The sequence below is a fragment of the Neolamprologus multifasciatus genome, chromosome 12, assembly GCF_963576455.1.
Source record: "Neolamprologus multifasciatus chromosome 12, fNeoMul1.2, whole genome shotgun sequence".
NCBI classification, from domain to species: domain Eukaryota; kingdom Metazoa; phylum Chordata; class Actinopteri; order Cichliformes; family Cichlidae; genus Neolamprologus; species Neolamprologus multifasciatus.
The window spans coordinates 519,436-533,426 of NC_140450.1; the positions used below are offsets into that span (position 1 = coordinate 519,436).

Here is a 13,991-nt window from a genome sequence, read left to right on the forward strand (position 1 = left end):
ACGGTTCTATTCCTGTCTGCCAGCAGGGCGCCGCGCCCAAAACCTGCACCACCGCCACTGCTTTATTTCCTGAGTCGCTTTGGAGCTGCTGAGGAGACAAACCAACACGTTTACTCAGGAGCTTCTGCTGAATGACACCTGAATCACATTCACCCCCACTGCGCCCTCTGAGGCCCCAGCAGGTCCCGGGTTCTCCTGAACCTCCTGGAGGACCCTGGGAGCCTCCACTCTGTAAAGCCCAGCTTCAGCCTCAGGATGAGTTTAACAGCTGCCTTTGCTTTTGCTGTTTGTGGGGGAAGCCGGCAGGCTGCTCAGCTGCTCAGAGACTGTCAGGTCAGACACTGACACAGGAAGTCAGAGGACTGGACTTTCAGAATAAAAGTTGCAGCGTGTTCATTCTTGCAGACTGAACCTTACCTGCTCTGAGGAAGTGCAGGTATGAAGTTTTCATTTTGTTGTCATTTCATTTTGGAGATTTTTCAGTTACACATGCATTCAAAGTTTTTCCACGTGATCAGACCAAAGGCAGCTTTTTACCTGCATAGAAACCTCAGGTTTGTGAAGGAGCCTCCTCAGACAGTGTCCTCACGGCAGCCATGTGATTGGTCACATGATGTCAGTAAAGATGCTCCAGCATAAACACGGTCCAGAGGTCCAGCTTAGGTGAAGCTAGCAGCTACAGCCACCTGTGTCACCATCCACCTGTCAGTCAAAGAGGCCACGCCCCCTAATAATACAGCTTTAAAATGATCTCAGAGACCCAACAGTTTGTGTATCCGGCTGTAAACATGTTTATTTCTGCTGTAAAGTTTTAACATGGAACTCACTCACTGCTGCCTCTGCTGGACGTCAGAGGAACTGCAGGGTGGTGATGAGTGGGTGGAGCCTCAGATCCCTGCTCTGAGCTCAGAGTGCTGGATTTCAGTTTAACACTAGAATCACTAACTGTGTTTATTTTCTGGTGCAAGTCCCTACTACTAGAGTTACTAACCCTGTGCAAGTTTGCGTAAATTCCCTGAACCTAACACCTCCTACCACCCCGCTGAGATTTGCACAGTCCTTCAGCTAAATTGTTCTCCTGCTTTTGTTGTGTAAACACACCCTCCCCCAACCAGGAGAGATTCAGGCCACGTCCACACTAATGTGTTTCCGTTTGAAAATGCATCGTTTTCTCTCCGTCTAGTGTGGACGCGGTGCATTTTCAGACAAAAACGCCGTTTTCAAATCTATCCAGGCTGGTGTGGACGCAGCCAAAGACAGATTTGCAGCGTTTGTGTGTGTGTGTGTGTGTGTGTGTGCAACATTTGCATTTGTTTACTCAGAGTAGCTCAGATCCAAGGCATCATCCCTGCATTCGGCACAGGCGAATTTCTGACATGTTGCACAAACCTGCTGCGATTCCTGCTGCAGCTGTCTTGGCCAGGCCGAGCTCCACTGAAGTGGAGAGTTCCTCTCGCTGTGCAGTGTCTGTTGCAAGTTGAGGAACTTCATGTCGGACTTTATTCACCGTGCGCAGTAACGTTGTTTTGCGCTGCAGCAGTCTGTGCGACAGTGACAGTGAAGAAATTGTCCGCTGTGACGTTTGTCCCATCATCCAAAAACGGCTCCATCAGTTTCATGACCACGTTCTCTGCCAGCCTCTCACCACAAGTAAGGAGATGCATTGGAGACATATTTGGTCTCCAAGCCCGTGGCCATCCAGAACTTGATCCCAAATTTGTCTGGCTTGGTTGTGATATACTGTGTGAATGCGAACAAACCTTGGTAGGGAACAGCTGTTCATCTATGGTCATGTGTTCTCCTGGAGTGAAACTCTTAGCACAGTTCTCGTTGAAGCGTGTCCAGATGTCGGAGATCGCCGCGAATTTGTCTGTTTTCACCCGTTCTGCCCGCGTGTCCCTGTCATCAAATCGAAGGTGTTGCATAATTGAAATGAATCTATCTTGGGGCATTGTCTCTTTGATTACTGGCACCAGAAATCCTTCTGACCAGCAATCCACAATGGCACCAACAGGACACATGATTGCAAACAGGGTTGAAATGAATGCCATCTTTGGAGCACACTTGTAATCTTACGTTGTCAGAAGATAAACAAATCGAGAATGGTAAATTTACATGAACCTCACTCTAAACGGGTTTATATAAATATCATATCTACTATGACAAACATCAGCAGACTCAGTGGGTCCAGCTTGTGCAGTGAAGCACGAGCGATTTGCTCCTGCACTGGGCGTTCCTCCTCCCCCCACAGTTCAGCAAAACAACTGAACTGTGGGACAGAATTGATTTTTGTTGTTGCTATTTTTACATGAACAGAGGAGAGAACATGCACACGTCACTCATGTCAGTGTATTAGCAACTCTGCAGTCTGTTTTCACACATTTTTATAAATAAAACACACTTGTGTTTCCATATATTGTGAATGTGTGTCGTTCATATTTGCAGGTCAGTCAATGTGCAGGCATTTCTGAAGGGTGTAACACCGAGGGTTGGCCTGCCTTGGATCTGAGCTACTCTGAGTGAACAAATGCAAATGTGCAACGGGTGGTTTGCTCGACAGAAGCAGGAGAATCGAGCTGACGACCTGTGGAAATCTCAGCAGGGTGATTAACACCTCGGCCACCAGAAAATAAAAAAGTCAGTAATTCTGGTAGGTGTTGGGTTCAGGGAATTCACACAAATTTGCGCAGGTTAGTAAATCTAGTGTTAAATCGATTTGTTTTGGTGCCAAATCCCAAATTTAGTGGCCTGAATATGAAGAGTCTGAGCTGCTGTTCTCTCTGTAACGACGTTTTACTTTGAAAGGTCAAACCGGAACCTGTGTCTGTTGTTTGTGTCCATTGTGACACACGTGACAGCGACACAGTGAAGCAGCGCGAGCAGCTCAGCTGTTCAAACCTGCCACAGACGGAGAGCCCGTCAGCAGCTCGGACTGTACCGAGACTCTACCGGAGGCTGTCGGTGTCTGACGCGGGGGATGCCGGTGTGAGCCCGGGCGGATCTATGGCTCTGTTGTGTCTCTGTTCCCGGTCAGAGTCCTGCCGGTACCGGCGGATGAAGATGCGGACTCTGGTGCTGCTCTGTCTCTGGCTGAGCCTCCGCCCGTGCGGAGCGCCGCCGGGGCTCTGCGAGCCGTGTGAGCCGGACCGGTGCTCGCTGCCCGGCGGCTGCCGCGCCGGGCTGGTGCCGGACTCCTGCGGCTGCTGCCTGGAGTGCGGGAACCTGGAGGGCCAGCCCTGCGACCCCGGGAACCGGAGCGTGTTCTACGGGCTGTGTGGGAGCGGACTGCGGTGTCAGGCGGGAGGAGGAGGAGAGGATGAAGAGGAGGAGTGCGTGTGTGAGGAGCAGGAGCCGGTGTGCGGCTCTGACGGGAGAACCTACATGAACATGTGTCAGCTGAGGGAGGCCGTCTTCTTCACACCCGAGCTCCACACCGCGGGGAGGGGCCCCTGCAGAACAGGTAGGAACACCTGAGGCAGGACAGGTGGGAGCCGCGGGGCAGGTAACACCTGCTGTCCCACTGCCCACCTCAGTCATTCATATTTTTAAAGGTAAATATGTTGGGAGAGTCACGTGTGATGATTACTTTACTTTTACCTGCAGGCAAATTTGCTTTATAGAGAAACGACATCGTTTGGCTTCCTTTCACAAAACACACACAAACCGGACACACACACAAACCGGACACACACACAAACCGGACACACACACACGGAGCCTTTATTAAGAAGTGATAAAGTCCAGGGAGGTGAACATGGCTGTGACTCACCTGTCAGACCACCAGTGAGTTTGCTCTGTGACAGAGGTGTGACCGAACCACACAAAGGTCAAATAGTTGGGTCAGTGTGGGAACGAGCAGGTTCCTGAGGCAGGAAATGCGCTGTGAGCCTTTCTGCAGACGGATTCCTCATCGCAGTTTTCATTGATCGTGGTCCTAAAATATTGATACGCTTGCTCTATTGATGATGATGAGTTCCTCAGTTCCCCCGTCTCTGTGGTTTAGCCCTCGGAGTAAAGAGGAGGAGCCCAGGCCGAGCTGGTTTAGCGCCATTTTATCTGCATTAGAGTTCAGAGGTCAGGCGTGCACGGCTGCAGTTAAAAATGGAAACGAAGAGCAGACGTCAGATATCGAGCAAAGGGGCGAAACGGTCGCCTCACACTGAGCGCCTACGGGACCCCAGAGGGCCCCAAAAACGAGCGCACACACCTGAAATCAGCACAGAGTAAAACTGCAGGTCAAAGGTCATCAGTCAGCTGATCGCTCCTCACATTTAATGACTCGCGCACACACACACACATGCACGCACGCATGCATGCACACACACACACACACACGCACACACAGACACACGCACAGACACGCACACACAGACACGCACACACAGACACGCACACACAGACACACACGCACACACAGACACACACACAGACACACACACAGACACACGCACAGACACGCACACACAGACACGCACACACAGACACACACGCACACACAGACACACACACAGACACACGCACAGACACGCACACACAGACACACACACAGACACAGACACACACACAGACACACACACAGACACACACACACAGACACACACGCACACACAGACACGCACACACAGACACACACGCACACACAGACACACACACAGACACACGCACAGACACACACACACAGACACACACACACACAGACACACACGCACACACAGACACGCACACACAGACACACACGCACACACAGACACACACACAGACACACGCACAGACACGCACACACAGACACACACACACACAGACACACACGCACACACAGACACGCACACACAGACACACACACACACAGACACACACGCACACACAGACACACACACAGACACACACGCACAGACACGCACACACAGACACACACACACACAGACACACACGCACACACAGACACACACGCACAGACACACACGCACACACAGACACACACACACAGACACACACGCACAGACACGCACACACAGACACACACACAGACACACACGCACACACAGACACACACGCACACACAGACACACACGCACAGACACGCACACACAGACACACACACACACAGACACACACGCACACACAGACACACACACAGACACACACACACAGACACACACACACAGACACACACGCACACACAGACACACACGCACACACACGCACAGACACGCACACACAGACACACACAGACACACACGCACACACAGACACACACACAGACACACACGCACAGACACGCACACGCACAGACACGCACACGCACAGACACACACACACAGACACACAGACACACACACACAGACACACACACACAGACACACACACACACGCACAGACACACACACACACAGACACACACACAGACACACACACACAGACACACACACAGACACACACACACACACACAGACACACACACACACACACAGACACACACACACACGCACACACAGACACACACACAGACACACACACACAGACACACACACAGACACACACACACACACACACACACACACACACACACACACACACACAGACACACACACAGACACACAGACACACACACACAGACACACACACAGACACACACGCACACACAGACACACACACACACACACAGACACACACACACAGACACACACACACACACAGACACACACACTAACCTCTCTCACCTGTGCAGTGCCGGTCATCAAGGTGCCTCCTCGCAGTCAGGTGAACGGGACGGGCAGCAGTCTCATCTTTCTCTGTGAAGTGTTTGCGTTTCCGATGGCGATGGTCGAGTGGACGAAGGAGGGACGAGACGTCGTCCTGCCCGGAGACGACCCGCACATCTCCGTCCAGGTACACGTGCGCCTGAGCCTGCGGCTCCGCCCCTCCGGGACAGATTTCAGTACCTGTCTGATTGTCTCTCTCGCAGTCTCGAGGCGGTCCTCTGAAGTTCGAGCTCTCCAGCTGGCTGCAGATTGAGGGGGCGGAGACGGGGGACTCTGGGACCTATCGCTGCACAGCTCGTAACGACCTGGGGACGGCCTCGGCCTCGGCTGTACTGGGAGTGCTGGGAGCAGGTGAGACAGGCGTTTGAAATGGGAGAAACAGAAACCGAAAGACTCGGGTCTGTCTCACTGACGTGTCTCTGTCTCCACCTGTCTGTGGCGCTGTCAGAGGAGCTGGCGTCCTACCTGGCTCACAGTGACAGGAAGCAGCCGATGGACATCGCAGACTATGACCAGGACATCTACTGAGCGTCATGATGTCACCTCCTCTGTGCAGGCGTCTCTCATTTCTTCTTCTTCTCTGTGTATGCGAACATTACTCTGACATCACACGGGGCAGTGACGTGGACACGTGGCGTGCTGGGCGTCCGAGCCTGCGTCTCCTGTCAGATCTGTTGTGTGAAACTTTTTTTTCAAATTATGAATAAAGGTTTACAAACTGACCTCTGGCCTCTAACATACCTTCACATGTTCACTCATAGCACTGAGGTTATAGACAGTTTTTCCTCCTCCTGCATGTCTGGGCAAGCAGGGCGGGCAGTGCTTGCCCAGTTACCTCTAAAAAGGGGCATTTCAGTTTGGGCTAGTACCATTTTGGGTTCTTGCAACCTCAAATGAATTTATTTGGGCAAGAAAGGGAGTTATCAACTGCTGCTAGCTAGCTTGGTTAGATGCTAGCTAGCAGGCTATTAGTTAGAAGGCATCTAACTTGCTTAGGCTGCTGCCCCCGCGACCCGGCCTCGGATAAAGCGGAGGGAGATGGATGGAGATGGATGGCATCTAACTAATTAATGCCGTAATCGGCCTTAAAATGCGGCCTTTAAGGCTGCAGACCCTGAATTGGGATACAGCCCATGTTTTCTACAATCACTGGTGTGGACTGACCCACTACTGCCTCTCCTGGATGCTAGAGGAACTGCAGGCTTTGGTGCTTCATGTTTCGGTCCTGAAGGCTAACGGTGCTGAGGAACCTGAACGTGGAGGCTTCAGAGCAGCTGGAGCTCGGCCTGGCTTTGCTTCTGGCTGATAGTTTCACCACATGTTGCTTCAGTTTCCTGTGAATGTCAGACGGATGCATGGAGAGGATTTCATTCCAGCTGCTGTCTCAGAGGAGCTCCGACTTCCAAGAATCTAAATCTGGTTCAGTCCGGCCTGTTTCAGGAGGTCCTGCAGCCCGAGCCCAACACGTCACGTTTAAAGCTCAGTACTTTGTTTTTGAAACGTGGTTTTAGTGTCAGGGTTACAGTTAGGTTATGGTTAGAGTAAGCAGCTAGAGAAGGCATTATGTCGGTTAGATGTCCCCACTAAGATATGAAAACAACTCTGTGTGTGTGTGTGTGTGCTGCTATAAAGACATCAGCTGCTTTGCTTATTGGCATCATCACGTCACTCATATCAAAATAATGACGACCTCCAGGAGTCTTGCGTTTGTCCAGGATCAGAACCTCAGCTGTGCATCCATCAGCGCTGGGATGATGACTGTGAGACGTTACAGCAGCTGAGCCCAACGTGACACAGCAGAAAGATGAAATCTAACGTCTGCTGCTCTCTGTCAGAAACAGTCGGCAGTGATTACCGTTCACACTCACAGACGCTTTTATTCCGCCATAAATCTCTGAGAGATCATCTCAGGAAGTGCTTCCTGTCTGCGACACACTGCGGCTCGTCTCCAGGAAATTCCAGCAGATTTACCACAAGCTGCAAATAACTACCAGACTTCCAGACCAGCCAATCAGAGGCCACGAAACACAGCTGAAGAAAGAACACTCTACTTCATTTATTGTTCTACTCACTGCTACATGCAAATATACGCAGCCTAGGCACAGATTCTATTTTGTTTTATTTTAGGGGTGATGCACATTGATCACCAATGTAATCCAAAACTGTTGTAAAATACACAAAAGTTATAAAAAAGAACATTTCACTTTTTATTTAAATTTATTTTTATTATGCACAATATTTACAATAAATTAAAAATCAAACAATAATTAAAACAAACTGCATTTTTGCTCTTTATGCAGTTTACTTACTTTTTCTTGCTGTTAGCCTAATTTATTGGATAACTCTGCAGCCCATCTGTTATTTCTGAAATGTTTTTGGTGACTGGGAAGAAACAGAAACACAGAAAAAAGACATCTGAGGAGATGCAAATTCTGAAAAGCCGACTGTAGCAGAAAACAGCACAAATATAAACGTGCACAGATGATTCCGTGTACCTCTGAACCCTGTAGTTCCTCAGCTGGCCGCATGTCTTCCTCCGCGCCGGCAGGGGGCGACAGAAGACAAGTATCGTCAGTCTGTGTTTACTTGTAACTGAGCTAGCTTTAGCATCTGCTGAACATTAAGGTGAGCTAAACTAACCTGGAGTTCAATTTAAACGTGTAAACTCTGATTATTAAACCTAGTTCGTGTCTTCAAACAGGACGATAGAGGAAAAAGTTTAAAGTCAGACTGTTTGTTTGGAGACGTTAGTTTAGCTTGTTAGCCTTAGCCTAATAGCTAGTAGTGAGATGTCTCTGTTGAAAATGTGCTAATTTATTGTTTGTTTCGTTGCTGATTGAGTAATGTTTCAGATAAGAAATGTATAAAGACATATTACGAGTCGCTAAAAGTCCGGTTTTAATTCGGCTTACACACCGAACAGCAGACCTGATTCTCCGCGGCTTTACGCTTCGAGGTTTGTAATGAGCTCCGTGACAGAAGTGAAGCCTGTAACGTTAAAGACTTGAAAATGACAAACGTCTCCTCCCTCTGCTTGTCCTGCAACTGCGGTTTGATTTAGTGCCAGATTTCTGTTTAATGTGCTGATTTAAAGCTGGTTTGTTTATCGGCTGATTCCCAGAATTCATATTAAAATCATTCAGACACGTTATGAATCTGTAAGAAAACTGCTTTACGTTCATATATGACGGACGTCAGAGGAGAAACTTCATCTTTGCAGGTACAGCTGCTGAGAGGTCAGAGGTCAGCACGCCTTCATCATGGTCAAACAGCCACAGAGGACAGACAGGTGAGTTACCTGTGTCAGGTGTTGTTTCTCTGACTTGAACCTGACACACGTCAGGTCTCTCAGAGCAGGCGTGACGGTTCAGACGTCTGTCGTGGATTTGAATGTGTGATAAACGTATAGAAGGTGAAATGCATTGTGGGTGCTGCTGATAAACGCTGCTTCACATGTTGGTCTCCACCTGCAGGTGTTTTATACCCACTGCAGGAAGTGCATTGGCGAGGGTTCGATTTCCTGTCTGTGCTGCTCAGAGGAGGCCGCCTCCACCCCAGCAGGTACCCAAAACAGACTCCGCCTCCCCGTCCCCGCTGCAGCCCCAGCTCCTGCTGGTTTAATGCCTTGTGTTTGTCCAGGCGTCAGAAACAGGAAGTACCGAGAGCTGGCCACGCTGCAGCTCCACCGCCACAGAAGAAGAGAGGGGTGCTGATGGGCCGAGCCAGCCTGGAGGCGTGGAGGGGGGATCAGAAGAATCGGATTCAAAGCGAGCAAGGTTGGGAGGTCGTCTGCTAGGAACAAACGACGCCACTGTCTGACACCTGAGGAGCTCGAGTAACTCGGTGTGTTTTTGATGTTTTTCACAGGATGGAGGACGACGCTGCTCCGCCCAGCAGAGTCCCCGGGTCATGTGCTCCAGCGGCAGGTGTGTCTCCGTGGCTCCTCCAGGCTGATTTTCAGTCCTGTGGATTGATAAAGCTTCCCTCTTTGTGTCACCAGATGTTCCTCCTCCCGGCCAGCAGGGGGCAGCGGAGCACAGCGAGGACAGCAGAGCGGCCGAGGTAAAGAACCACGCGACGCTCCGTCTGCAGTCGGAACCACAGAGTAACGGAGACGCACCTGACTGTCAGGTAACCTGCCGTGATGTGTTTGTAGCTGCAGGGCGTGGGGTCACTGAAGGTCACCATCCAGCAGAGCAGCGAGAGCCGAGAGTTCGGACAGACGGACAGGACGGCCGAGAGACAGACGGGCGGACTCCACTGTCACGTCTGTGACCTCACGTGTCGCTCTCTCCTGGTAAGAAACACTCGGCTCTTCTTCTTCTGCCTCCGTCAGTCTTACCTGCGTCAGGTGTCCTCAGCACACTCAGGACATCCACAGCAAGTCTGTGCTAACATCTGGAAACATCTGTTGTTGCCTCTGCCCAGTTAGCGCACGCACCTGCTTCCTGTTTTACAGTCAGAGTCACTGACAGCAGCGAGCGTCTGTGAGCGCTCCGAGGCTCATCAAACGACTTAAAACAACGGACGACCCGACAAACATGGCCGACGCAGCAGCGTTATCTTCAAAGCCGCCACGAACTGCAGACAGAACGGGTGTTTTCTAAGGAACGCGCTCCTGCGACCCTATTGGTGGAAAAATGTACCAAGTTGACCAATTAAAAATGATATAGCACGTGACTGTAAACGACCACGGCAGACCCGGGTGCAAATTCATGCTCTGCAGCATACTTTATTAGCACTTTCACGGTTGCTGTTCACAATGCTCCCAGAGCTGCAGCTCTCCCGCTGCCCGCTCAACATCATCACCACAACAACCCCCAAACACAGCACCCATTACAATATTTAAGTCGCGGGGCGTGATAGCAGATGCCGTGCAGGTGCGTCCGCCTTCCCTGCACGGCACCGCAGGCCACGCCCCACCACGGTGACATTAGGTCGTTTAGGAAGAGGGAGGAGTTTTTGGAGTACGGCGGCGAGAGAGAGAGAGCGTGTGGTTAGCGTGTGGTTAGCGTGTGGTTAGCGTGTGGTTTTGTTGTGTGTGAGAACACTGAGGCGGCTGCTGAACGTCACCGTTCTGTAACGACTGTCTGCAGGTGAAACAGGAGCAGATGCAGCCGAGCTTTGCGTGATGATTTTGCAAAATGAAAAACTGTAAATTCAGACACGCGAGGTTGTGCTGAACAGACACCAAGCAAGGCAAAGGTAAACAGAAGGGGAAACGTACAGTAGTGAGGAACAGCCAGTTACACCTGGACCTCAGAGGTCAGAGGTCAGAGCGTGGCTCGTGCCCCTCCCTCAGTGCTTTGATGATGAATAATGTGATGCTGCACGTCCTGGAACAGGTGAGCTCGGCTCTGCAGCTGTCGCTGTGAGTCCTGACCAATCAGGTGGCTTCATCCAGACACACCTGTAATAACCTGAGCTCTGTGACGAACAGCTGATCAGACACAACGTCACCAACCTCAGTCTGCACATCTGCACCAGCTGTGGATGTCATGTGACAGCAGGTGCACAGGTGTTTACAGGTGTGCTCTGTTTATGTCCAGCTGTTTCAGGAGCACATGGCAGGAGCTGAACACGTGAAGAAGCTGCAGGAGATCACACACTGCATCCACCTCAACACACACACCCCGCAGGACAGGTGAACACACACACACACACACACAGATCAGGGCTCTGATTTGTTGTTTCGTTTGAAAACCTTCAGGTGTGTCACTCTGCCAGCAGGGGGCGCCGCCGCGAGTCGCAGCGCTGGTGCGACACCTGTCAGACTCACTTCAGCGGTGATGTCATCATTCATCGGCGGACCAAACGACACAAGGTGAGACGTGATGATGACGTATCAGCGCAGACACGCCTCCTTACCAACAGATCAGGATAGAATAAAATAGAACTTTGCTGTCAGTGTACCTGCCAACTGTGTGTGTGTGTGTGTGTGCGTGTGTGTGTGTGCATGTCTGTTTGTGTGTGCTTGTGTGTGTGTGTGTGTGTGTGTCTGTGTGTGTGTGTGTGTGTCTGTGTGTGTGTGATCCAGATGTGTAAGCAGCTCTGCCGGCCCTTCTGTCCGGTGTGTGGACGTCACTTCCGGACTCCCAGGAAGTTTGTGGAGCACATGAAGTCATCGGAACACAAACAGCAGGTGAGTGAGGGCGTCGGCAGTCAGGTGACAGCAGGGAGCCAATGGCTGTGGCTGTCAGGTGGTCAGTGTCGCAGACGTGGTGGTGACGTGTATCCTGAGTCTGTGTTCACTAAAAACACAACTGTTCGCGTCAACGGCGGGATCGACTCTGCGGGGCGCTGCTCAGCAGGATGTCCCGCCCCTCTGTGGGACGGCTGATGTTTCCCGTTTCCTCCCAGGTGCTCCTGGAGGAGGCTCAGGAGGAGGAGCTCATCACCGTGGATGCTGTCGGCTGCTTCGAGGAGGAGGGGGAGGAGGAGGAGGAGGAGGGGGCGGTGGTGGAGGAGGAAGAAGTGGACGTAGCTGACGAGGAAGAGGATGCAGCAACAAAGGAAGAGGTAAAATCAGGACGTCCTGTGGCGTTGAGTGAAATCACGATTCAGGAGTGACGACTTTAAACTGTTTCAGGTGGCTGAGGAAGAGGAGGACAAGCGGCGAGCAGAGTACAACCCCAGCACGGCGTGCGGTACGTCCCGGAGGTCGTAACCAGTTGATGGAGCTTTGTCGCCCCCCGGTGGACGATCTGTAGAGAGAAAATCCAGAAGGCGTAGATCAGAGTGTGGATTTTGTCTCGTCGTGTCCCTGCGACAAACAGGAAGTGACGCTTTACTCTCTGTCCCCACAGGAAGCAGTTTTGTGGTTCCTGTTTGTGGCTTCATGTGTCGACTCTGCAAAAAGTTTTTCTACAGTGAAGCTGCAGCTCGACACACACACTGCAGGACACGCACACACTACCTCCACTTGCAGGTAAATATCTGCTTTATATTTAATGACTGACTTCATGTAACAGGTGTGTCAGCGAAGCGTGCACACGTATGTGCACAGTCACAGGTGAGCTGATGTCCCTGCAGCACACACACCTGTGCAGCAGGGACAGCCCAGAGTGAAAGCTCAGAGCTCGATCTGAAGACCACACAGGAGGAGGGAACCTGACAGGTGACCTCACCTCACCTGTACCTGCAGGTTTCACTCTAATACTGACACACACACACACACACAACCCCGTTCAGCTATCTTAGTGAGGACCTTCATTGACATAATGCTTTCCTAGCTCCATATTAACAATGAGCCTGACCATAACCTAACTGTGACCCTGACACTAAAACCACATTTGGAGCCTCAAAAATGCTTCAAACATGTGAGGACCTGTGTGTGTGTGTGTGTGTGTGTGTCCTCACAAGTGACTGCTGGTTCTCACAAGTATAGTAGAATGCAGATTTCAGTCCTCACAAAGATAGCTAGACAGGAAGACACACACACACACACACACACACAGGTAACCCAGCTGCCTGTTGTTTGTTGTTTTAGAGACACCGTGCTCAGAGGAGGCGGCGGCGAGGACAGAGAGACAAGGACCGATCTGCTCCACCCTGACCGCCTCACCGTGCATTGCTGCATCCAGGTGAAGCTCTAATCACCTTTCTTTGGTTTGACTGGTGGCTGCTGCAGGAGCTGCAGGAGCTGCAGGTGGACTGCTGTCGATGTGTGTCCTGTTTGCAGTGGGAGAAACGTTTCACAGCTGCAGGTTCCCACCTGAGCGGGACGCCTGCACAATGACTGACAGCAGTCAGTTTCATCATCGTTAATATGCAAACATTAATAAATCATGTCTTCATAACCGGCTTTGTTTCTCTTGGTGTGTGATGTCATAAAACAGTTATTAACACTTTATTACCGTTATGAGAGAATGAAACGATCACACTTATTCATCCTGCAGTTATCAGTGTTTATGTCGCCCCCTGGTGGCTCAGCCGTGCATCGTGTTCATTGTGTTTCTACATCCCCACAGCCCATGTGAAAGAACAGGAACCACCGACGTGGTGTTCGGGTCACATCTGAGCTGGGTTACTTTCATGTTCCGGTGTTCTGGGAATCCATCCTACCCGTTGTTTCTACGCATGCGCACCACACGAAATTCAGTGGCGAACCGTCCTACCTTTGTGAATGTGACCTACAAGCCTACTTTACCGGGTAGAATGAAGTGGCAAACCGTCCTGGTTTCATGAATATGAGCTACAAGCATACTCTGATGGCAAACCGCCATACCT

At 51.0% G+C, this 13,991-nt stretch overlaps 2 protein-coding genes across 4 annotated transcripts in view; both read left to right on the forward strand.

Moving 5' to 3' along the window:
* Positions 1 to 6,453, forward strand: part of LOC146506034 (kazal-type serine protease inhibitor domain-containing protein 1-like) — a 6,922-nt gene extending 469 nt beyond the window's left edge. The window contains exons 1-4 of the mRNA XM_085180638.1: positions 1 to 3,460; positions 5,729 to 5,889; positions 5,966 to 6,113; positions 6,211 to 6,453. The exon at positions 1 to 3,460 is cut by the window's left edge and continues 469 nt beyond it. Of these exons, the coding sequence (XP_085036764.1) occupies positions 3,004 to 3,460; positions 5,729 to 5,889; positions 5,966 to 6,113; positions 6,211 to 6,290 (846 nt within the window). The 5' untranslated portion in view covers positions 1 to 3,003 and the 3' untranslated portion in view covers positions 6,291 to 6,453. The remainder of the gene's footprint in view (positions 3,461 to 5,728; positions 5,890 to 5,965; positions 6,114 to 6,210) is intronic.
* A 1,634-nt stretch (positions 6,454 to 8,087) lies between these two features.
* Positions 8,088 to 13,372, forward strand: ciz1b (cdkn1a interacting zinc finger protein 1b). 3 transcript variants are annotated; one of them, XM_085180635.1, is made up of 14 exons: positions 8,088 to 8,387; positions 8,983 to 9,051; positions 9,236 to 9,323; positions 9,402 to 9,538; positions 9,630 to 9,688; positions 9,763 to 9,824; positions 9,919 to 10,059; positions 11,312 to 11,406; positions 11,490 to 11,586; positions 11,800 to 11,904; positions 12,123 to 12,281; positions 12,352 to 12,409; positions 12,569 to 12,690; positions 13,252 to 13,372. In XM_085180635.1, the coding sequence occupies exons 2-14, from the start codon at positions 9,023 to 9,025 to the stop codon at positions 13,315 to 13,317; spliced, it is 1,218 nt and encodes a 405-aa protein (XP_085036761.1). In that variant the 5' UTR covers positions 8,088 to 8,387; positions 8,983 to 9,022; the 3' UTR covers positions 13,318 to 13,372. The 3 variants fall into 3 exon arrangements, with proteins under 3 accessions (XP_085036761.1, XP_085036762.1, XP_085036763.1); XM_085180637.1 differs by having other exon boundaries at positions 8,089 to 8,387; positions 11,493 to 11,586; XM_085180636.1 differs by having other exon boundaries at positions 8,088 to 9,051.
* Positions 13,373 to 13,991: the final 619 nt, after the last annotated feature.